The sequence below is a fragment of the Lissotriton helveticus genome, chromosome 12 (genome assembly GCF_964261635.1).
Source record: "Lissotriton helveticus chromosome 12, aLisHel1.1, whole genome shotgun sequence".
NCBI classification, from domain to species: domain Eukaryota; kingdom Metazoa; phylum Chordata; class Amphibia; order Caudata; family Salamandridae; genus Lissotriton; species Lissotriton helveticus.
In genome coordinates, this window is record NC_136073.1 from 831416028 (window position 1) to 831442222 (window position 26195).

Sequence of the window (26195 nt, forward strand, 5' to 3'; positions counted from 1 at the left end):
ACCCGGAAATGCGTAACCACGCATGTCATCTGAGTATAACACTAGTATTGACTGCTCTGGATGCTGTGTCAGCTACATCTAATGCACATTTAATTGAGGCATTGGATATTAATTTGCCTTCTTGTATGAGCTCTGTTGCCTGATCTTTGTATTGATCTGGGAGGTGCTCTAACAGTTTTTCCAATTGATCGTAGTAAGCCCTGTTATAGCGTGAGAGCAGGGCTTGTGTATTTGCTATGCGCCATATATTTGTAGCCTGCACAGCAATCCGTTTGCCTGATGCATCAATAACCTTGGATTCTTTGTCAGGAGGGGGCATGTCACCAGAAGTCTGGGAATTAGCTCTTTTCCGTGCATTGGACACTACTAGGGAGTCTAGTGGCAGATGTCCCTTAATATAGGCTGGATCAGATGGTGCTGGTCTATATTTATTTTCTATTCTTGGATTTAACACTCTACAACGCACAGGGTCTTTAAATATTTCCGGAGCATGTTTAATGACTCCTTTGATCATGGGTAGTATTTGTGTAGACCTTTGTGACTGCTCAAATGTGTCTAGTAAAAAATCCTCCTGAATGGTATCAGAGTGCATTGTAACCCCGTGGTAAAGGGCAGCTCTATTTAAGAGGTGATTAAACCCAATGCTATCTTCCGGAGGGGAAGGTTTCGTTGGGTAGGACTGAGGATCAGGAATGTCAGGCTCATTATTTGGTGGGTACTCATATATATCTTCATCTGTAGGATATGTATCTGGGTTGATACCTTCATCTACAGGGTATGTGTGTGTGTCTGGTGTGTCATCCCCCCACCTATATCATACTCATCATCAGTGTGGTGTGATGATGCAGGAGATTGAACAGGAGAAACTGTGAAAAGGAAGGAGGAATAGGGGAGAAAGAAGGTAAAGGAGAGGAAGGGTGCATTGGAGAAGTTGCACAGTCCTTTTTGGCAGGAACCACAGGTAGAAGTGGCGTGTCTGCTGGTCTCTTATTGTGAGGAATAGCTTCCACATGTCCAGTTTTTGGGTTGATATAGACCTTCTTTTGTTTATGATCTGGTCTAAAGAGTTCTTCTTCCTCTACAACCTTCTTGGGCGTCGATTTTTTTCGGTGTCGATGGAGGTTGTTTTGTGTTTTTTGCTGTAGGAGGCATTACAGAGTCCCGTGGCAAATTTTTCGGTGCCGAAGGTGGTTTTGGCTTGGTAGGCTTGTTAGAGGGTTTAGGGGCCTTTGAATCAGGCCTTGGAGTCTTTGGTACCGAGGTTGGAGTTTTTTGAGTGGAAGCAGGTCTTGTTGGCTTTGAGGCATCAGACGCTGGCTTTCCATTTTTATTCTTGGAATCGGAAGGTTTCGGAGCCGGAGCTTTTTGTGGATCCGGTACAGTTTTTGGCTTCGGCACTGGTGCATCTTTAGGTTTGGGTGCCGAAGGATCTTTGTCTTTGGGCACTGAAGGGTGTTTTGGCTTCGGTGTCAAAGAATCCTTCGGTGTCGAAGGATGTGTGTGCTTCGGTGATGATGGAAGAGGTGGAATTGGCACGTGTGGCTTGGTCGGTGCCGAGGCACCGGAAGGCATAGTCGTTTTCGTCGGAGCCGAGCCTGAAGGCGGGGCGTCTGAGGGAAACTCTTGAATGGAGTTCTGTCCATGAGGCGTAGGCCGTACGGCACCGATAGGCCCAATGGCCCGCGTTAACGCACCGGAATGTAGCTGATGGTGTCGAAAGTAGTCTATTCGATGTCGATATTGTTTGTATAAAGTTTTTACGCTTCGAAGTTGCTGGAAAAGTTTTTCTAGCCGGAGAGGAGAACTTTCATCCGAACCCATTGGCGGACAAAAACAATCTGAGGATGGAGTCGATGACCATGCGCAGTATAGTCCAAGGGAGGAGTCACCTATCTCGTGACTACAAAGACTTCTTCCAAGAAGACAGCAACCTGCAATCATCTGAGCCCAACACCAGGTGGCGATCTAATGCTAAGTGTAGGACTCTGCAGCTCTACATGCCAAGAACAGATGCATACTGGTAAGTAGCATTTTCCTTATTTTACAACACATGTTACAGGCTGGATGCTAGTGACATACAACAGAGATTTGATTTTCAATTCTGCACACCTTTTAGTTGAGATATCCGGGAGATGCAGGCTGGCATTATCTCGGCTCATATGCCTTGAACAAAGGACTATTCTAAGACTATTACACAACAGAACAAAAATAAATGCACTGGTATAGTTACTCCACTGAGAGCTCTTAAGCAGGGTCATTGAAGACTCCAAAGTCCATCTAGACAAGCGTTCCGTGCTTTGCTTGTAAAGACATGTGTTTTGATGGATCTCAAACATACTGCACAGGGTCTGACACAATCCAAAAAAGATCTGCCTCCTGCATTGTCATGCGATAGCAGGCTTCTTGGTAGTGTCTTGAATATGGTGTCTTGTTGTATGAAGCTTGTTTCTTTGTTGTGTACCTTATGCAATGATGGCCCCCAGAGTGCCTTTCCTCCCCATTGAAAATAAGAACATGTGTCCCAGCAGCAATCTTAAAATGATTAAGTAACATATCAGTACAAAAAACAGGACGCTGTTCATATATTTTTCTGGACAACACGACAATTATTTGAAAAAAGTCAGTAATTTTTAATACAAAATAATTGTTAATATCAGCGATGAATTCATGCAGAATTCCAGTTTCGTTAGACAATCCTTCATCCCACCTTCCATTAGGGATTCCAAGGTTTACAATGTTCAGTCGATGATTTTACAAGGTTCAATCTGCACGTATTTTGCCCTATTTGGCAGTGTGCTTAGAGCTTTCTCAAGGCTGGAAAAATTATATAAATAGACTAATTTAGAGTGATATATAGTAGCTTAAAACTTCTATGATGCACAGTGGTGCCACATAATACTCTCCAAATGCACCTGCAGTGATCACTGAAAGCAGTGGTAAAGTGGCTTGGTATATTTAAAAGAGGTGGCAGTGTGTTATTTACTCGTATTTAATGTGTTGTGATTTGACCCCAACGAGACCCGTAAGTATTATATCATGGATTGCACATAGGACAAATGGGAAGCATGTGCAGGCAAGATTATTTTATCTTGCGTGTAGGATCCACACTATAAAGTGTCTATTGTAAGGGAGAAAAATCCTCAAAGAATCATTTTGATTTTATGGGTTATTTTGTTAATCCTTGCCATGTGAGAGCTATCTTTGACAATGGTCAGTGTTATGTTCATATGTGTCTGGCTAATGTAAACAGTAGATTTTTGCTATGACAGAATGCGTCTCCGGGATTGTCTGTGTGTTGTGTAGTGTTAGAAAAAATTAGTTGTACGTATGACTATTTGGTCTGAGGTCATATATAGAATGACTGGGCCCCTATGCTATTATGTGAAACAGCACCTGCCATCAAGTAAATTACAGGGTGGTATTTAGATGGTGTTCTTGACCCTTGTTTGTTTTAAGGAAACTATCCATCCATATCTCCATCCATTCATCCATCTGGCCATCCACAACCCATATAAATCAAATGGGGAAGGATCACTTGTCCTGCATAACCAGGGTATACAGGTCTTGTACAGAGTGTCCAAAATAAAAAACCCTCATGCACGTGTAGGGTGGGTCGGAAGAGCGGTATATCTTGGTTCTCCGCTGTTCAGTCACGTGAGTGCATAATCATTGGGTTAGTTGATATGCAACCTCCACCCGGAGGTTTGTACCCTTAGTTAAAAGCAGTAGTGATCAGTGAAGTTTATTTAAAAATACCCGGACAGCCAGATTCTTTCATTATTGGGTCTGGATTCGGGTATATTGTCAATAAGACTATGAATTGTGCGTGTAGTGAATGATTATGATTCTTACGCACTCAGTGATTCGTGGTTTAAAAAAGTCGACATGTTTCATCCCTTTGTTGCCTTGTCAGGTCATGTGGGCTTTCTTCAGGACCGTGGTGAAGACAGTGGGTGTTTAAAAGTGGGTATTCTTGCTATATAAGAATTTCTTGATATAATGAGAAGTGAAAGATAAGCAACGTATTAGTCCTTTATTTCAGAAGGTCTTGTGGTACCTGTTGGGACAAACATACACAGGGAGGGTGGTTGGGTCCACAACCCAGCCATTCATTTATCCATCCATTGGCACCTAGAACATTGTTTTAATTTCCCAATGTTGATATGCACATAGATCTGTGATGCTGTAGGCTGAACATGCAGACAAGTATGCTACATGAAAAATACATATGAAGGTATTGTACCAAAATATTGTTCCAATTATCATCCTACAAATACACTGTAGTCCGAACATCTCCTTTCCCAATATTGTGAAGTCAAAGATGGAAAGCTATGCATAGTTTCAGTATTCTTCTCTCTCTCTATCTATCTATCTATCTATATATATATATATATATATATATACATACATATACATGCATATATATATATATATTTACACACACACACCTTGACAAGAAATTTAGATGTAGAGTTAAGAACAGTACTTAATTATTGATCCTTACTATCATAATATTCTGGTAACTGACACTCTGGCTACAACATTTTTGCAGAACCATATTTTTATGCACAGTATTCTGACAAACAACCACCCATGACCGCTCAGAAATTAGAGTGAAATATCCTTGCAATTACTCTGACTAGTGTTCATTTCACAAGAAATCCAGAATTTCAATAACTTGTCTGTATATCGGTATGTGATGACTTCCTTAACAACATAATTTGGCCCAGATATACTCAAGAGTAATGAAATGCAGGGCAGCAACTGAAGGTACTGTATTGCGTGAAAGGGAGAGAACCGGACCATCTACTAAGATGTGGTGCTGTTTTCTTCTCTCTGGTCTGGCGTATGTTTGACTGCCAGGAGCCAATAGAAATGCATACACCTTTGCGCCATTATGCAAGAGTGGGTGCTTTCCGTAAAGAATATATATATTTTTTTACTGAACGCACACTATCCTTTAACACTTTTTCTGCTTTGTATGTGCGCATGCATGAGAAATGAGTTGAAATAAAACCATTTCTCCTCGTTGCGCCTGCCTCATGGAAGCTTAGGATTTTGGTGCAAATCCATGTTTATGAATGTTTGTAGAGAAGGATTTGCGTAAAAAAAACACCTGTGGTTGCCTAGGAACTACCAAGCACCACCCATGGAATGCCTCATTGATGCAAAGCAGCTTATAGCACAGCTTTACGTTAATTCGAGAAACTGTAGTATATATCCCAACATAACATTTTGTGTTGGTTTTGTGTTACAAAATAAACACAAAACCGGTGCAAACTGTTACTAAATCTGGGACTTTATACAAGGAATATCCAGGATGTCGATCCAAACTAAAAGTGTCCATGTTCAAAGGGCGGACAAGTCAGGGGGGTGGATCTGTCTTCTTATTTCAGAAAGATGATGACATACCTTGGGAACATATTGTATTTATCATGTTCTTGTGTTCTTGCTGCAGTGGCCAAGCCCGATGTGCTGCAGAAGGCTTCTGTCGGTATCATTGACCAGAAAATATGCAACATTCTCTATAACTTCTCCATCACTGATCGGATGATATGTGCAGGCTTCATCGATGGGAAAGTGGATTCATGCCAGGTAATGAGTGTCTATTCAAAGACAAAAAAGGATGTGCAATCATGCTTTCAGTAATCCTCCACCAGACTGATGCAGAACAGGGAGTGAAAGTAAAAGGATCACTACGGTGACCAGGATCCTATCAAGAAAAACAATATATTTTAATATTTGAAGTCACATTTTGGTTAACACCTAATGAGGAAAATTTTCAGGCACCACCTCTGGAACTCCACCTCTTATGTGATTGTATGTAGTAAGCTTTGCTCTGTGGTCCAGAGAGGGATGAGTAGAATATCACTGCCCATCCCTATCTTTAAGCCTTTCTGTTGCTTGTGTTTGATTGGATTCTACAACTTGACATGTTGGTCTTCCTTAGGGTGACTCTGGTGGCCCCCTGGCATGCGAAGAAAGTCCTGGAGTGTTTGTTCTGGCAGGGATCGTGAGCTGGGGGATTGGATGTGCTCAAGCCAAAAAGCCAGGTGTGTACTCCAGGGTGTCCAAACTCAAAGACTGGATCCTGGATACCATCTCCCCCATCCTCAGGGCCACCGAAGGCAGCTTACTCACCCCAAAAACCTCTCTCCCAACTAGCATTGCCAGTAGGACCACCACCACCACTCCTACAACTACTACCACCACCACCACCAAGCCTACCACCACCAGGAAAACAACAAGGAGGACAACCAGAGCCACCACCACTACGAGTACCAGCAGGACCACAACAACAAGAACCACCCGCACAACAAGGCCAACACGACAAACTACAGAGCCAGCACGGCCCACACAGCCCAGAGGTAAATTACACATCAAAAAGTATTCCTTATTGAGAAAATATATACCTTTCCAAAAAGTTATGTTGTACATGGTCGCCGCCGACCCCATGAAATATTAAGGGTGTTACTTAATGAAGATGTCATACCCCTAATCAATAGAATTGGTTTGTGCAACTCGATAAGCAACAAATGCTCTCTGCTGTGAGCTCTTGAATTGTTACTTTACATGTTTTTTGTAAGGTGCATTTTTTTGCAATTTCTTGGGAAACAAATTGTGTGTAGACCTGACGAGATCTGTGCATGTGTTTAAGAGTTAGTATATATATCACACTCCTGAGTCCAGGTCCATTACGTGTTGATAACTTAGTTTGTAGGGTAAGTGGTTTCCCTACTGCGGTGTTCAGTGTGTGAAGTAGGTGGTGTGAGAACCAACTCTCATTACTTCACAACTGAAACAGCATGACAAAGAATTGCGTGAATGGTTATACTCTGTGTTCTATGAAGGAAGGTTTTGGGTCTTTTGTTCCATCGCCTAAACCATATCCATTATGGCGACATGGTCTTTCATTTCATTGTATTTATGTAGCACCAGCAAGACACCGCATATGAAGGATCAGTGTTGTTGGAGGAAACCCAACACAGTGCCATACAAGACATTTAAAAAATATATAGAGGAAAATGAGGATAATGATCAAGGTCAATGTAATGAGGTAAGAACAAGAAGAGCAATACAAGGTAATAGCTTGATGTGCCAGGTAAAGGTTTGAGAATTAACCAGAAGAAATGCGATTACCATAGAGTGAGCAGCCCAAAAGCGCCTGAGGCACGCATAGGATAGACTTGGTACCTTAGTAGGACAGCGAGTTGTAATGATTTTCTCAGAGCTTAGAAAGAAAATGGAAGAAACAATATAATTGGCAATGTCACTGAAATCAGGCATTTCTGCCGCTACAGCATTTTCTGGATAATTAAGGATTATTCACTTGCTGTAGCCTAACGGCTAGGGCGGTTGACCTCAGAGTTGGGGAACTGGGTTCGAGTCTCGGCAGGGACGCTCAACACTCTGTGATTCTGGGCAAATCACTAAATCTCCCCGTGCCTAACAAAAATGAGTGTGTCCATCTGTAATGTAACTGGTGCTCATGTAAAGCTCTCGGATACCTTCGGGTCATGTTTGAGCTATATAAAACTCCACACACAAAAAACAAGTATTTGCAATGCAATCAGTCTCTCCTTTGGGTACTTATATGTATTTAGCTATGCAGCACATTAGCCTGGGTGCTGAAACATCTACTGTTATTTAACAAGGATGGAAAGTAAGCACCAAACAACGTGACACACCAGGTATGGGAACACATGGAGAGAAATATTGCCTTTCAGCGGGAAATAGTATAGTCCAAAGCTCTGTTTTTAATATAAAATCAGGGCATTCGGTGGTCATATCACTGAAAATACAAGATTTGAAAAAAATATTATTGTCTACGGGTGCTTGTGGAAGACAATTTCTATGGACTGGAATCTAGAGAATGCTAAAGTAATTCTGGTATTTTACTGACCTCTTCTGGTCGTTTTCTATCAAGAAAGTTAAATAGAGGCAGTTGCCAGAAAAATAGAAAAAAAAGTCACTCAGCAGAAAACAATTCTGGTACTTTACTGACCTCTGCTGGTTGTTTTCTATCAAGACAGTTAAACATAGGCAGTTGAACAGAAAAAAAAGTTCCTAAGCGGAAGCAGACAAGTCCTAGGGCTGATCTCCAGAGCCCACAAAGTACATAGACCTACAAGTATATACTAAAGTATATAAGTATATACTAAAGTATATACAAGGTCTCAAAAATTATATAAGTATATACTAAAGTATATACAAGAGGTCTAGAATGCTCGACCTAAAAAGAAATCCATCATCCACTGCGAGTATCAACAAATAAACTAATTCTGGCTTAAATGAATTGGAAGTTATAAAAATATGCAGTATGTGGTGTGAACTGTGTCAGACACTTGGAAAGGTTAACTGGTCCGTCATCTCTCAGTTCCTGATTGATGTATTCATATCCCAAACTTGCCCAGACAGTGTTAATGTGGGCTAAAATGTCAAAATAGCAAATACTGGTTCGCTGTGTGCTACACCGATACACAATGTGATGAATAATTTTCCTCTTCTAGCCTCATAATTTAGTCTACCCTACTAAATAATTTGGTTTTCAATTGCTGTATAATTCCAGTGACAGGAGAACGATGGCCATAGTTTAAACCAGTAGTTCCTAACCTTTTGACATCTGTAGACCCCACATAATCATTACTGGAATCCGGGGACCCCCAACGATTCATTACTTGAAGCCGGGAATACGGACCTAAGCAATATTGATGACTTGAACTGCAAATCAATACACAAAAATACAGATACAAGCATTCCTCAAACAAATACGCAAATTATGAAATATTTTATCTACTTTACAAATATAAGAAAAATCTAAACCTGCACTGCTCCCGTATATCACTCTGATGATACCACCTTAATTTTTAGCCTTTAAGTTAAGGTCATTAAAAAAATTACATTGTCCTTCTTTATTTAAATATACTGTTTTAATAGGTTAATATTTAATTTTCTGAACAGTCACGGACTCCCTGAGTATGTGTTGCAGACACCTGGGGTCGGTGCACCACAGGTTAAGAAACAGCTGGTTTAAAAAGTATAAGATGTAGAAGATTGGCCGCTTTATTAGAATTAATAGAATAGAGTATAGCCTGAAGAAGGAAAGCAGAGAATGCCGTAGACCATGGCAAATAGCAGAAATAATGAAAGAGCAACAGATGAAGCACAGGGGCTAGATTTAGCAGAGCAACTGAGTAAGTCGGCGTTAAAGATGGGGAAGAATTAAATAAGCAAGAGGTGATAAAGGAACGGGGGAAATGAAGGGATTGTGGAAGTGAAGGTGACATTACCGAAGATAGTTAAGGTAGATAAACATTCAGGCCTACATTTATAAAAAAAATGCATGCAATGCAGCAAACCACCTTCCTGCGCTGCGAGAGAGAGCAGGAATGCACCGTATTTCCCATCCTATGGCGCGTTTCTGTCCTTTCCTAGTGTCAGCGCACTTTTGTCTGCCTAGCGCCAATGAAAGCAACTTGGCATCATGTTGCAAGGGTGCCTGCATTGCAGGTAGGATTGTTTTTGTGCAGGAAGGGACAACTCAGAGTTATTTGACTCTTTCTAATGATGCAGCACACTTAGCAAGAGGAAACAATGAGAGGAAATTAAGATATTTCTCCTTGTTGCGCCTCTAGTGGGGAGGCGTACAATTCTGATGCCATCCCAGGTCTGCCAATGTTAGTAAAAGTAGGAATGTGCCAGAATCCCCCCAGGGCATGCCTCCCTGCCACAGAGTAATACAAGGCAACTTATTTTCCTGGTTTTAATATCATTACGACTGTCAACAACCACCAGCTTCCTGGGCTGAGGCAACAGTGGTGATAGGTTTGATTAAACAATGAGCTCAACAGGGGGGCAACATCTTGTGCCGACAATTTATAAAACTCAGCGGGTATTGTGTCTGGGCCTGCCCCTGTCCTGCTTTTTAGTGACCTTATTTGGGCAATGATCTCTTCTTCCGTGAACTCTGCTGTCATAGAATTTTGAGTTGAGGGAATATCTTTTTCAATGAGCCAACTCTTAATCTTCTCATGGTCAGGCACTAGTTCTTAATACTGGCCAACTCCTTCTTGATCGCTGCAGTCGTGTTGAGCTTTGCTGCTGTTCCCGCTTGTTCTATTATGTCAATATGGTTCTGGGGATTGTCAGATCTTGTTTTCCATGGCAACAGTTTGCTGCAGTTGTCCCTATAGTCAAAATGTTGTAGCTTGCTGACTTTCCACTTATCGAGAGATGTCTTGTAGAGATGTCTTCTATTAATTTTGAGCCTGCTCAGTGAGTAGTTGGTCGAGTTTGGCCATAAAAGGGGGCATTTTCTTGTACTTTCCTTCTTTTTAGAGCCAAAGCCTGCAGAAACTCCTCCTCCTTTATACATGCTTTTCAGTAGTTTGTTGGCGCCACCTTTATTAAAATCCCCGGCATGTATGCCTTATAACTGTCCCACACAGTGGAACCCAAACTTTCTTTAAAATAGAATTGGTTCTGAATGGATAATTCACGAAGTATCCCTTGATCTTTTAAGAGTTCTATTCAGCGTCCACCTTGGTCTTGCCCTCAGGGTCAGGAAGGAGACTGATAGGGTGATTGCCCCGTGGTCTGAAATAGAAGCCAGATGATGGACCACGGCTTGTGCTGGATCTAAAAAGGAGTTATCTAGGAGAAAGAGATTGATCAGAGAGCAGGAGCCATACTTCTTACTAAAATATGTGAAGACTTTACATTTCCCAAGTTCCTTCATGTCGGCGACTTTTAATCTCATTTTCTTCATTGGACTCCCCTTATAGTTAGACTTTCTGTCCAAAGCCTCATTAAGGAATACATTGAAGTTGCCCCCAAATAGAACTGATAGGTTGACTTCCAAACGTTTCTATTTAAGTATTTGGGGGTCGTCTGTGTTTGGGCCATAGTAGCCACAGCAGATAAACTCTAGCCTGCCAACTGCCAAATTTGCAAGCAGACGTCTTCCTGATGCATCGTCCAATAATCTAAAAGTTTCAGATCTGGTTTTATTTTTTTAATGATAATTGCCACCCCCTTTGCAGCTCCAAGCTGTTCTAGCGTAATACCCTCATGGACCTAGAAAAACAAGCTCTTCACTCTCCAAATGTGTCTCCTGTAGTATAGTTATCTGGGCTTCATTATGCTTAATATCCTGGATTACTATGATCCACTTTTCCCGCAATCCATTGATATTCCATGATAGAATTTTTTATTGTCTTATCCATTGCCACTATATCAGTCAATGTCTGAGTACATCCTAAGGCCTATTTGTGGTATTTGATGGAGGTCAGTGATTTGAGGATTATTTTTATTCCCCCCGTGCTTCCCACCCTTATCTTCCCTTCCTGAAGAACCCGACCCTTTACCATTCGCAATATATCTCGCCGTTAGGATGGTAGAGCGGAAAGAGAAAGGAAAAAAGTATAGAAAATGAGTGTTTAGAAAAGATAGAAGAGAGACTCTAACGGAGAAAATTGAACTACAGATAATCTATCAGTGTAATGGGCTGAGTGAGAGCAGTATCTAATTTATTTTATTTTATTAAGACAGTTTTGTATAGCACGAACATGACCCTTGGGTATCAGAGCGCTTCACAGATACAAAACAATAGGTAGGTTAGGGATACATCTTGCACAGAATAACCATTCAGAGAATGAGGTAGGTAGGTATAAAGTTATGTAGTAAACCGTATCATACTGATAAAAGGTAGGTTAGGTATACGATTATAAAGCATTATAGCATAAAAATTTACAATGGCGAGGTATATTAAGCTACTACTTGACATCGGCATGTGCATATTCCAATATAATTTCAGCCAGTGTCTGTCTTCAAGGTTATCATACATGTTATTCTATTTGCCTACTGTACTGTAAAATGTAGTCCAATAACAATAGATCTAAATTGTCTTTATCTGTGCATTTTTCATTCAGATTCTGGGTAAGCATAGCGCCTCTAGGTTATCCCCAGTACAATTAGTGACTTTCTATTTACTTCCATTTGTTGTTCTGCTGTGGCACGACTATGTGGCGGTGATGTCCCTTCTTGCCTAAGTGAGGAACTTACTCATTAGGAAAATCTTAGCTTCCCTCTTGAATGTTGCGTGTTAGTAATTTTCCTAACATTTGGAGGGAGTGAGTTCCAGATTCTAGGGGCTGCTCCTGAGAAAGCTCTGTCGTATGTTTTCTTTTTCTGGAAGATGGGTGGTCTCAGCAGCAGCTCCTTGGCACTCCTGCCAGTCTGTCTCCTCCAGATGGCTATATCTTCTGAGCCAGGATCTTGGTGTTTTGTAGTGAAGTGAAGCATAATTAAGTTATGCTTGTCATTCAAGAGGCAGTCTGACGTATATGATAACCGGAAAACACATACTAAATTCAAGCTATATTACGGATTTAACTTAATCTTCCTTATTAACTCCTCTGCCTCCTCCTTCTATGAAGTGCTTCGTGTTCCGCCACATAGCTTTCAGTGTGACCGGAAACTTAAATTGGACGGAAATGGACAGTCATCTCATTTCAGACATCTTGTTCCCACGCTCCCATTGTTGCTGGACCGTAGCCCGTCCAACATCAGATCTGATAGGTGAAAGAACCATGTTAAATCGCCTTCTTTTTCAAGGCTACTCTAAGTAGTCTTTCCTTTAGCGTATACGTATGAAGGTTAACAAGTATCTTCAGAGGGGCTGTGCTGTTGGTATTATGCCCTATGATCCTTTGGATCTCAACCTCCAGGCTGAGGACGGAGTTTCCAGCAAGCGCTGTGTTGAAAACTTTAGTAAGAACACTGGCCCACAATTGGGGCTCCTCGCGGTAAATATCAATAGGCACAAGGTCTGGGCCTGTTGCCTTATGCTTCTTCAGAACTCAGTGCTCTTTCCACCTCTGGTACTAGGACGTCAATCGAACAAGGACCCTTGCAGAGATCCCCGTGCATCGGCGGGACGCCAGGCAGACCTGTGGAGTTGACTCTGTATAGGGCACCAGAAAGATGAGCCCACTTGTATGGGCCAATATCAGTTTCTAGAATATATACTGCCCCATCTCCACCCGTGTTACAAGTTCCCAGAGTGTTCTGGTATTATTGTCATCCGAGGCCTCCCTCAGTTCCGTCTATAATGCCATTTGGTGCAGCAATTTCTTTGCATTTGTTCTCGCTCATACATTTTTGCGATAGCGCTTCACTCTGGGAGCTTCAGTGTCGCCGGACTAGGGCTTACAAAACAACTCAATCCATTCTAAAACATCCTTCATCATACCAACTAACCCCTGCGATCCATCTCTCTCCGATAGGACCAACGGTTTTGGGCCCTAAGCTGCTAAAATTTCCCCATAATCATTGGTCAAAGTGTTCATAATCATGGCTCCGTACTTGGCCACTTCATCTTATTCACCTCTTACCATAACCCCTCACTTGGTTGTTCACAAGAGCATACAGCTTCAAATAGAGTACCACAGGGTTTGTGGTCACTCTTCTGGAAACTGTCTGTCATATCACGCACATATTCCCACCCCGCCGTATTGACTATCATATAGTCAATTAATGATAATCTCCCATTGTCAAAAGTCGCCATAGCAGTGCTGTCTGAGGCAGTACGACCATTAATAAAGTGCAGCAGATAATTTATTAGACAATTATAGAATGCGCAGCCCTACTTTGTAGATTTAAATGGCTGTCTCTAGAATAACTAGGCGATAGTCTTTCATTAGGACCTCACTGTTGATAGCCTCAGATGGTTGTGTATTGAAATCTCCATAAATCAATAGCAAATACTTTGTCGTTTTGCCCTCCTCTATCAGCTTACGATCAGCCACATCCTCCCTGATGCTACCAGTATAAAAAACAAAGTTCCCCCAGATCAGCTGGACCTCTGGGGACCATCCCAGCGGAATGTATATGATCTGATAGAGACATCTAGCCACAGATTCTTTCATTTAGCACCCTCGCGCGCCGGGCGGGCGTCGCTGCATGGCTCTGTAACAATGTAGTCTCCGGATGTGACGTCAGTGGAGCCATATAAGCCCCCTCTGGCGTGCTGATGTCAGTTTCTTCTTTTTCTGTGCTGCAAGTGGACCAGAGTAGTGTATCTGTGCCATTTTCCAGCTGCTGTGATTAGTATATTCATCTGAAACAGTGTCTTCTATGCCTTCTGGGTTTAAATCATGTGGGGCCTGTGCTAGACAGATGTCTGGTACTGATTCACATTCTATTTGTATGTGGTGGTTGGGTGAGCATCTTGACTCCGAAGAATGTGACGCCTGCCAGCGGGTGAAGGCGCTGCAGGAGGGACGAATGAAGCTCCTGACAGCGCCCAGTTCCTCAAGGCATCGGTCCTCTTCCCTGTCTGCAGTTAGCCAATCCAGAGGCTGTTCCCGTGTGTGTTGCTCTTTATCCTGTGGTTGACGGCAGTGGTCCCAGTCCCCGGCTACGTCCCACGGTAAGCGGCGTTGCAGGAGATTGAACTTGCTGCCTTCTATTGCTCCTTCGACTCGCGACCTGGATTTTGGAGACTCCTCATGCCCCAGCGCTGAGGCATTTGCTCAGACGTCGCTCCCATACCTCCCAGCTTTTCCTGGAGCTGGGGTGACTTGGAACCAGATGCAAGAGTATTACAATGCGCTTCATCTTGTCTTTGGACGCTCTCATTCCTCTGGATCACCTGCAAGCCCCAAGGAGGTCATAGGCTCAGCAAACTGCGACCTTGCCGGTGGATTCACCATTGGCGGAAGTCCGGGTCTTGGACACAGTGGCGCTGGTGCACGGCCCTTCTGGGTTTCCACCTGTGGCGTAGGCTGACTCCTACACAAAGTTGGTGGTTCCTCCGGCGGCTGTTTATAGGGCGCCGAGGGGCTCTGAGCCAGAGTCGGTGGACTACACTGCTGGGAGTCTTGCGGAATCAGCTCCACATCACCCACTTGTGTCAGCATCGCTGTCGGTGCCGAGCGACACCCCTCCACCTTCCCATGCCAATGTCGCTATGGCGCAGTTTCAGCATAGTTTACAGAACCAATGGTTTCTGTGGGTGCTTCACAGGAAGAGTTGGTGGAAGGACATGAGAGGGTGGTTCCTTTAGAGCAACCACTGCTTTTGGACCCTCCTATGTTGGACAGCTGGATTGCTGAGTTGGGTGAAGTTAGCAGGTTAGACTCTTCCCCCTGCTTCTACTCTTTTATCTTCACCTGGCCTTGCCTCGGAGGCCAGTTCTTCCTTGGCGGAAGTGTTAAAACGAGTGGCTGAGTCTTACATCTGACTCTCCCTAGGGTGGAGAAGTCTACAGACCCTCTCAATGAGGTTCTTCATCCTGGCCAGTCGGGGATTGAACCAGTGCTTCCCTTTTGTCAGGAACTTTCAGATATTTTACTCGGGGCCTGGGCTAAGCCTGGGTCAGGTATGCTCGTGGACCGTACTATTGCCCAGAAGTACCGCCCTACCCCCAATGATCCCGGTTTGCCTTATTCGTCAGCCAACTCACCACAGTTTCGTGGTCAAGGTGCTACTGCTTCCATTGATATGGGTAACCTTTCCCATTACCCACTTGACAAAAGTCCCGACGGCAAGACTCTTGTGCAAAACGTGTCGTCTCTTCCACCAGTGCAGCGTTATACTCCAATAACACAATTTGCGTCCTCGGGTGCTTTTCCGATGTCTTGTGGGATTCCTTGGTGCAGCTATTGGCCTTGTTTCCAGAGGCTAATAGGGGCGAACTGAACCAGTTGATTTTGGAGGGCCGCCAGGCTGCTTATCAGGTGTGGAATGGACTCCACTGATTCAATTGGTCAAGCCATGGCCTCTGTAGGCTTCAGAACTTCTGAATTTTCAGAGGCTGTCCAGTCAGCCTTACTTGACTTGCCGTTTGATGTCACAATTGCAACATACTTTTTCTTGCGGCATTTCCCTTATTACCTTAGGTTACATTCCTCCCTTCGGTTGATCTCTCTTCTCCAGTGGGATGCAGGATTTTGCCATCTTGTGGCCTTTGGTCGTGCGCACCAGTATTGCTTTATGCTACCTCTTCTAGCTGGGGGTTGGGTCTGGCTGTCTCCATGGAGACTTTGGTTGCCACCAAGGACCTGTAGCTAAGTGGTAATGTTTTGTGCCTCTGGTGGTTTAGCCCCCCAAGGACAAGAATTCAAATCCCCCCAATGTTGGGAAACATACGGCCATGCCGCCCTGAATGTGCCTGCTCTCGTCTGAAGCTCCGCAGGATCGGTCTGGTTGGTATTTGAATGAGAGACAGCCTGGTACTGTTCCCTTTCTATTATGTTCTGTTGTCCTCCATGCCTCATGACATTTCGAGATCATTGTATGAACCTGTGATCTGTATATTTATGTGCCCTTGTTGGTCTTCGGATGGGAATTGCTTTCCCTCATCTGTCTGGTGGGTGATTGTTCCACCTGCATATCCCATTGGGTAGTTTCCAGAACTCTATTTCTTTTTTTCATCTTGACTGCTTAGGTCCTGTTTATTTGTACATGCTTGTTTGACACATGTTCTCTTTCATGTCTATTTCCCTTGAGGAGTATCTGCCTGTTGGGATTCTTCTAACAGGCAACATTGCCTTTTCAGCAAAGTCCCCTGCACTATTCTTGGAGGGGAGACCTCCTTTTTCACTATTATATTGCCTGGTACTCTGAGCTGGTTTCAGCTCCGTGTGTTTCGGTGTGTACACAGAGTGCCCTTCGGGCGCTGTCATGTGTTGTTGGGCTGTGACATAATTTACTTGCATATGTATATTAGTAGGATGGTGTGTACATGTTTACATTCTTGCCTTTATGGCTATACATTGTTTACTCGGGCCTCTATGCCTGCGTGGTGCTGAGTCGTTTTGCTCTGGTATGATTCCATTTTCTGTCTCCAGATTCATTTCTTTTCTTTACCAAAATTAGAAAAGGAAACGAGATGCGAGCTTTTCTCCAGGGATTAACTACTTATTTATCGTTTGGTGTATTCTCAGTTCCTCTAGGACCTTCCCCTGCATGGGTTAGGTGGATTGGTTCTGGGAGTTCTTATGTTTTTTCTTTATGGGGGCGGAACCATCATGTGCTTCTTTTTGTTCCCAAGTTTTAGTGTACCTTGGGGGTTCGCATACTATAATCTGACTAATTGTCCGGTGTTTTGTGTAGGATTTAATCCTAGTCCCCTTCAGGCTTGGTTTTCCTTACCTGGGTTATCTTTTCCTCTTTTTTTCGTCCTTGGTCTTTTCTTCCACGCCTTACAGTGGAGGTGTTAATTCATATTGTGTTTGGAGGGGTCCCTTCGCATTTTTTCTTAGTAATTTCAAATCCCATACAGTAGTTTGCATTTTGGCTCCTATGGTCCACCAGTTATTTTGTTCCAAGATGGATGCCATCCTCTGCTTAGCTGGGCCTGGTGGCTCACTCCTCTATTGTGTGCATTGCGGGGATCTCTGCTCCTCCTCGTGGTCAAAAGTCCAAATTCTGGTAGGTCCACTCAGCCTTTCATCCATTTGGATCCATGCTATACATGCCATTGAGTTTGGTAACAATGGACACCTGTACTTCAGCGCCAATATGCCTATGGGTGGATGTGCTCTTTTCTCAATGTACGTTATTGGTTTGCTTTTTTATGAGGTCTTTACCACACTTTTAATGAAAGAGCCAGCTCTTTTTTTTTATCTAATCCAAAGTGGGGATGGTCGATCTTTACTCTCGGACAGCTCATCCTCTTTGGAACTATTGTGGGACTGGTTTGCAGACCATCCTCCTAGGGAGTAAGGCTATGGTATCTAATTCACAAGTTAAGGAATCTGCGACTAGATGTCTCTATCAGATGAACACGTTACTTACCTTCGGTAAGGATGTGTATGGTTGAGACATAGTCTAGCTGCGGATTCCTTAACGCCTCCCAATCCTCCCCACTCAGCAAGCAGCTTATGAGGTCTGGTCTTGGTGTTACCAATCCACTCATTTCCTTTGTGTGGCCTTGGCGTGGGAGTGGTCATCCCTTTCCACACCAGTTTTTCTACTCCATTGATCTCTGCTTCCTGGTATGGTGGGACTCTCCAGATCCGCTGGGCTTGTCTCATTGGTCTTATAGTGTGTTGCCTTTTCATCCATTTCCCCTTGGTACATGTTCAGTGGAGTGTGAGGTGTTTTCCATGTATGCTGTATTATAAACCACTGTGCAGTGTTCAACATGTATTTCTCTTGATGTTGTAAAGATTTGTGATCTTTTTTGGCGCACTGCTTCCACAGCCAGTTTCTATGGTGTCTCTGTATTCTGGCACAGAAAGTTTCACAGACAAAACTGAAGTCAGCGCACTGGAGGGGAATTATATGGTTCAACTGAAGTCACATCCTGAGTCAATGTCGTTACAGAGCCATGCGGCAGCGCCCCCGTTGCCCAGAGGTACCGCTGAGAAAAGTTTCTAGATCTAATCTGACGCCTGGGAAGAATTCACAAGTTAAGGAATCAGGCAAATGCATCAAGCTAGAATTTTGTGAGTCCTTAATTGCGATTATAAAGGAATTGCAATTAAGGACTCGCAAAAGTCTATGCATGTAGGAATCGCTATAAAAATAAAGATTCCTACACATTCCTTATTCGCGAGCCACAAATTGCGATTCGCAAATAAGGAATGGCTTCCCATTCATTCCTATTGGCCTATAGGCCCATAGGAATGAATGGGAAATTTCATGCGCAATTTGCGTGTACCAATAGGTCCTCGCAAATTGCACATGCAATTTCAATGGTGGAAGTGTGTCAAAAGGACACCCTGTTGCACCCCCTGAAATTGATCTGTGCACAAATAATGCGCACACACATGTCCCAAGAACAAGTGTGTAACCTACAACTTTGAAAAATGCACTTTATTGCATTTTTCAACGTTTTTGCTAATTACCATGAAGTTCAACTTCATGGTCATTTGCGACCCCTAGTAGAGAAATCGCTACTTCAAAGTGGTTCTTGCATTGCATTTAAGGAATAGAATTTTGCGGTTCCTTAAACGCAATCGCAATTTAAGAACTCGTAATTAATTGCGAATTCTCAAATTGTGACGGCCTTGACCCTTGGTGCATTGCAAAATGCTATGTTTTGCGATCGCATACGGACCATTTTTGCGAATCGCGCCGTTTGTGATTGCAAAAAGCTTTGATGCATGTGCCAGTATGTCTCTACCAGATACATTGTTACTGAAGGTAAGTAACTTGTTCTTCAAGGTATCAACCACATCACCTTCAGGGTCCGTGAACCAGACCCTCACATGCTTTACATTAGATGACAAATGAGCTACCCCCATTTGCTCTATCCTGCATTTCAGTTTACAAGACACCCACACTGCAAGCCCTCCTGAAGGCCGCCTCTTTCTGGGACAGGCAGTCCGAGTGCTAATGTCAAGGAACCAGTTTACACTCATTTCCTCAAGGGCCCACATTTCCTGGAAGCAGCATATAGCATATTGATAAACTTCAGCCAGTCCTCGTCCTCTATTTTCCTAGCCAAGCCCGCAATGTTCCAGGATAAAACATGCAGGGATTTGTTGCCGGGGCTGCCCATTATTCTGGACTTAAGCAACCCATTTGAGGTCGTGGCAGCAGACAGGGAAGATGTGCTCTTTCATATTCAATTGGACGCCCCTCTAGAAGACACTCGGGAGCTGGTAGCCAGTGTTGCTGCTATCCAGGACCAGTCTTTGCAGTCAATCTTGGCCTCCTTAATATCAGAGTTTGGGAGCTTAGTTGTCATGGTTTTATTACCCGTGGTAATGCTCAGATTCTCACGGGCTACTCTATTAGTAATCAGTAAATCCTTCTTTGTTGCCACCACAGGTGATCTATGGCTAGAAAGGGACTCTGGTCTGGGGGAGGGGGGAAGGAGAGTAAGTGGCCATCATATGAAAGTCGTCTATATGAATGAGCACCAATTTTGAAGATTGGGTGTTGCTCTCTCTTGATCCTTAAATTGCTATTTGATCAGTTTCACTATCTTCATATCACCTGACAAGACCACTCTTAGTTTGGAATTGGATGGAAAAAGAGCTAACAATCTTGATCTGTTAAGGACTTCACAGAGCCAATGTCTGGGAAATGATCGATAAATTCCAAGCAACAATCGGCTGCTTTTCGGTCCGCTATGGTAGTATTCTCTAACAGGGAGCTTTTATTTGTAATTTGACATCCCACATCGCCTCCTGATCTTACAACAATCGGGGCAAACGGGTTAAGCTGGACGCTGACCTGGATACCTCTGTGAGAAGGGCTCCCATGCTCTGACTGATCGACACCCAGGCCCTGCCCGGAGTCATCAATTTTCTTGACTTGGATACACTAATTGACTGGAGCACCATAGCAGCTCTTTTCGTGGGTCGACATGTCTTCTTGGGTTTTCATTTCCTTTTAGATGGCACTTGTTGTTTTTTTTACCCCTTTTGAATCGTCTGATCCTTGGCCACCATCACACTATGGAGTTGTATCTGTTTTGGGGTTTAAAGTGTTGTTTACATTGTTTATATATCGTTTGGACCTCTGGTTGAGTGGTTGGGGGTTGAATCTTGGGCGATCGTACTCTCCATTATATCTACACTTACAGAGCTACCACTTGAGACCAATCCATAGTTGCGCTCCTTAGGATTGGAGAATAACTTTAATGAATATACAGGGAAAGTAGGGTCAGTCCATCCCCTTTGTTTAGGTTTTCCCTTCATCCCGGTGTTCACAGGTGCTTTGGTAGTGTTTGCACTTTTATCAAAGTTAATTTTCAATGCAGAACTCTATCTCACTTTCTTTCGTAGTACAGGTGAGTTTGCACCTAGGCACTTGGGATCCGTATTGAGGGGGGGGGGGGTGGTTATGCCGGCCTTAGCACCCGTATTATTTTATTCTTCTGTCAGATGGACCAGCAATTTAAGCATGCCATTGCAAACTGGGCTAGTATCAACTATGGTCAGATTGAGTGGCAAAGATTGCCTTTTGGGCTACTGAGTTTTCAGGTTAATTTTGGGTGTCCTTCTGGGAGGCTACATTATTATTTATGCCTTCTGGCACTAGGGCACCATGTACCAGGGTCAGCATTGATCCTATGTGTTCTGACCCACATTGTGACTTCTCTAGAAACAAAAGTATAGAGGACTGGACTCTGTTGAGGGCATTCATGGCTTCTGAGATTATAAAACCTTGCAAAGAATCCATGGGAGAGATTATTCCAGGGAATTGGTTAACTGGAACACTCTGAAAAATTGAGTAATCAAACTGAGGACCCCCAGTGGAAGTTCTGCTACTTTCCACAGGAGTATTTTCAGACTCGCCCTGGGCCTCCCCTGAGTCATTGAGTATAATAGGGCCGTCTAGGTTCCCAGCCACTTCTATGCTCGCCCTCCCGAACGTTATGGCACCTCCTGGTACATCGAGAAGGGTACAGTCAAGGAACAGAAAGGAGCTGATACTCGGACAGTCGCTTTCTTCGCATTTGTCTCCCCATTGGCCACACAACGTTACAGGACTTTGGTTTGCACAGTCCTGGGTTAAGCACTTAGATGGTTCAAGAGGAGAAGAATCGCTGCCTTTACTTAACAGTCTCCACATGCTCGATCAGTAGTGGTTCCCTTGTGTTCTGCGGTGTAACTTTACTTTAATTTGTTCTTGTATGCGAGCTGTTTGGTCAACCTCTTTGGCAATCTCTTCACTAGGGTGAACTGACCAATTTTGAAATACGGCCATTCCTGAGTCTGTAGAAGTTTTGGTCCGGCTGACCTCCGAGATCACGGGACTCAGTGCTAATGTAGAGGCTGACATAGGTGTAGACTCCTTATCGATCTTATACTAGAAGCTTGTTATTAGCTTAGAAGCGAGTCTGCTAACATTACTGGCAGTCGAGGTGGAGGGAGAGGGAACCTCTATGAGTTCTGCTAATGTAGATTCAGCCACGGGTTCAAGCACAGCCACTGGTGTGATTATTGCTTCCTTCTGCAAGCTTCCCTTTGCTTTTGGATAGATTGCAAGCAAATTATTATATTCTCTTAGCGAGCGTCTCTTGACCACCTGCTTGGTACTCCTACTCATTAATGTCATGGTGCTGCAGCAGAGTTCTTGAGGCTTTCAATAGTTTTTCATTCATTCTAGATGCCTCAAAGGCAAGTATTGGGACTGATCGTCACTTCCTAGTGCGAATCCACTTCACCCAAATATAACTGGTATGGTAATAATGGCACTACCAGGTTATCCAAACGTTGCAAGCGGAATAGCACAGAAGGTTAATAGTGCCGCTTAACTTTCCAGTCGCTGTGGCTGAAAGCCAATGTACTTGCAAGGGAATCAGCACAAGCATTCTACAAAGGTGTATAAGGTTGAAGCCTGCCATAGACAACAAAACTGATCTGCAAACCGCACCATGCTGTTTTTGGTCGCCTCTGCTAGTGAAAAGATTTCCTTCCTTCAAATCAGATAGCTGGTTTTGACCACTAGTTCCTGTGCTCCTAGGATCCTCCAACCACCAACACGAGGTAAAGCTTGTTTTGTCCAAAGTCCTTGTACTGGCCACTCACAAAGGGGTGGTGATGGGGAGAGCTACAAAGTAGGCGGGTTGGAATAGAGGGCGAGGCTGGGCATTTGCCGCACAAGCCACTTGTGGAGGGCAGGCACAGGTTAAGAGACTAGGGGGTGGGAGCTCACCCCGGCTGCAAGTCGCACCCGACCCTGCACGGGCCGCTTCTGTAGCAACGTGGCTTGACCTAATGTAGCGGCTGTATTGCCACTGTTCACTCTACTGCTGCTGGCTTAAATGTGCTCCTTCTGGCTGAGGGCGACCCAGTAGCACACAGCTTCTGGCTTGCTTACCTTCACGCGTGGTCCCAGACTTCCCTGGCAGGGATCCAAGAACCGGCCCCTGTGGTGCAGTGTCCCTCTAGCCGTCCTTCAACAGCCTGGCAAGCCACAGGGGGCAGCCAGCCTTGGTTATCACAGCCGGGGCAGAGCAAAGCTGCAGATATCTGAGGCACCGGAGGGCGACCTCAACTACAGCTACAGTGGGGCAGGCAGACAGCGGTGTGGAGTGGGGGCCTTGGAAGCCGTAGAGGTCCCAAGCATCAAGGGCAGGAACGGGCGGAGCTACAGTTATTTAAAAATAAATGCACTGAAACCATCACTGCTTCAAAATGCTTCAGCTGTAACTAACATCTTGGAATAGCTTTTCCCAAAACAGAAAAATCATTCCATTATTACCACTGTGTTTTCCAGATACAGTGACTAGTAAACAAAATGCATCTGAAAGTAAATATGGTTCTCCAGGTGTTAGGTCATTCTAACTTCAACAGAAAAAAGATATTAAGCATATTGTTCTTCCAAAGTGATGAACAAGAAGATGTGGTCAAATGGCTAAGCTGACTATTTAGGATGTATGACGTTACAACGCATGATTTTACCACGCATGCTGTTACAACGCAGTTTTTACAACGCAAACCATTACAACGCATAGCGCTTTGGGGTGCTGGATAGTGAATAGTTTAATTTACTATTCCCACTCCAGTCCCCGTGGACACTAGGGGAAGGTGTTGGATAGTAAATTAAATCTATTCCCCATCCTAGAGCGCCCCCCAGCGCAATGCGTTGTAATGGTTTTCGTTGTAAAACCTGCGTTGTAATAGCACTGCGTGGTAAAAGTTGCGTTGTAAAGGATGTTTCCCGACTATTTAGGACCTAGTTTCAGATGCTAGCCTTGGCTGAAATTGTTAGCTCTGCACACATTTCTTACTCTCTCTCTCTCTGCACAAACACTGAATTGCATAATTCGAATATGCAATAAGATACAACATTCCAATTCGTCCCCAGGTAGGTTTACACTATATAGACATATAAGTGCATGGTTATTTGCACATTATTGTTACAATGTTAAGGTTGTGGTTATATTTTGCTTGTGTTTTCCAGTCCCTTGCACCATCTTTACTTACAAGTGCTCTAACAAAGCATGCATAAGCAAGTTGAACCCGGAGTGTGATGGGGTACCGGACTGCAGCAACGGGTCTGATGAGCACAACTGTGGTAAGTAAACAAATGGTATCTCTCAGAGGGTTTTTAGCCTATGCCCGTCGACTACGTAGAATTGCGTTGCTACTGGACATCAGACCTTACTTATCGAAGTAAACGCCACACCTAATATGGCTGTCCATGCCCCGCCCAGCTGGTTTCACAAACACTCCTCAGAAAACATTCTAGTATTTCCTTCCACCATTGGCCCCCTCCCTGAAGGCAAACATCCATGACATAGTGATTGTTATATAGCCTTAAGAAATAAAATACAATGTTCCTAATTGATGATGCAGCTACCCTAAAATACTTGTCTTTCTTCTCCTAGACTGTGGAAACGCCCCCTCGCTGGGATTCAATAAGATTGTGGGTGGAAGTGGTGCCTCGCGTGGTGAGTGGCCCTGGCAGGTCAGCCTTTGGCTGAGGAGGAAAGAGCACAAGTGTGGCGCGGTCCTGATCGCTGACAGATGGCTGCTCTCTGCGGCTCACTGCTTTGATGTGTAAGTCTTACATCTACTTTTAAGGCAAGAGATAATGGTGAACAAGAGATAGGCTGAATGAGTGTGAATTAATGAGTGACATTGTGAGATAAAGTAAGCAATGTATTTAATCGAGAGTCAATGTCCCTGAAGGAATATGTAAGTGACTGAGTACTTAAATCAGTGTCTAAGCAAGTGGATAATGAGTGTATGTGAGGGTCCATAAATGAGTGAATGTTTAAGGGAGCTAAAAGGGTGAGTGTTGCAAGGTTGGAAGTATTATGTGGTATGGCAGGGGTGCCTTACCATGTAATAGTGGCATGATACACAAAGATGGACCTGGGTACTCTCTCAGTACACCTTCTCTCTGTCCTGTTAGAGTGGCAAGGAGCAGACAGGCTACTTAGAGGAACACATGTTAAGCATTTCACATCACCAACATGGGCAATAAGGAATTGACATGACTCGCGAGAAATCTGACACCAATTTATAAAAATAGCTCTGATTTTTATATATTTTTAGATTCCAAAATGAAATCAATATATACAGTATGTGTAGTTATCAATTTTCAAGAAATAAACAATACTTTGCAATGTCAAAAACATTAAAGTTGCGGTCAATGGAAAAAACACATATATACAATCGGTTACTTTGGGAGCGAGTTCAACAGAACCAGCTCGAAGTTAGGGTCTTTGGGGCCCACAGACCAGGCCTGGACAGTCAGTGTGAGAAGTTGGCCTGGTATATGATGTCCACTATTCTACTGGGCACCTTGCACCAGTCCAAACGACCCTTATTGATGGTATGTTTAAAGTCAACCTTATAGAAAGCTATCCTAGTGGTAGCTGTGGAGAGCAGCCTTCAGGCTAAGACTTAGAGGCGAGTTAAGCAAGTTGTTTTACCAGTCTATAATCTCTTAATTGATCAAATGAAAGCACACCACGCAAGGTATATATCATATATATAGATGTATTTAATTGAAACACAACCCCTCTGGTCTCTTTATGAGGCTAGAGGTAAAAGTACAATACAAGGAACTTAATTAGCATACGATAAGTTGCACAGTATACGTTATGTCCTAGGGGCCTCACAAACCATATACTAAAATAGTGGTATAAGAACCACGTGAGGGTTAGAAAGCAGGCCTAGGGCCTGTAGAACCGCTGGGGCAACCAGGAACCACCCAAGGTAGGGACGCAGGAGACCCATGGGAGACACGTGCAGTGTCTAAAACAGCTGCAAATCACCATTGAGTTTCTATGGAAAACGAACAAGTTACAATTTTACAGATTAAGGACACTTGGGAGTGAACTACGATGGAACCGTTTTAGACTACGACACTTCGAGAGTCAAGACCCACGGGAGCACTGGAGTACCCGTGTTACCTCACCCAGGGAAAACGGGTGCATAGGTGTCTTTTGGTGTTGGGTTTCGTCGTCCATTCCAATGGAGAGCTGCGAAGAAATGCTGCAGGCGACCAGAGGAAAAGTGTCCGGGTGGATCCAAGGGTGGATCGGAGATGTGAAGAACCAGTGACCAGGATGGTGACAAGAAGATGCCAGACGATGTCGGGTGCTTTCAAGTGGAGGAGGTGAAGCTTGACTCTTCAGCCACAGGGACCAGGAGGCGTCGACGACCAGTAGCTGGATTCGAGCTGTCCCACGAAGGATGTTGAGTACTGCAGCGTCGGAATCCTGATTGGACCCAACAAGCCTTGGCAACAGCAACCTACGCAAGATGACA

The 26195-nt window shown here is 43.9% G+C and overlaps 1 protein-coding gene across 1 annotated transcript in view; it reads left to right on the plus strand.

The window, feature by feature from the left end:
- The window catches only part of TMPRSS9 (transmembrane serine protease 9), a 124065-nt gene that overhangs the window by 69962 nt on the left and 27908 nt on the right, over window positions 1–26195 (plus strand). Inside the window, exons 10-13 of the mRNA XM_078668825.1 lie at window positions 5459–5595; window positions 5951–6368; window positions 23875–23988; window positions 24302–24473. Coding sequence (XP_078524951.1) covers window positions 5459–5595; window positions 5951–6368; window positions 23875–23988; window positions 24302–24473 — 841 coding nt within the window. The remainder of the gene's footprint in view (window positions 1–5458; window positions 5596–5950; window positions 6369–23874; window positions 23989–24301; window positions 24474–26195) is intronic.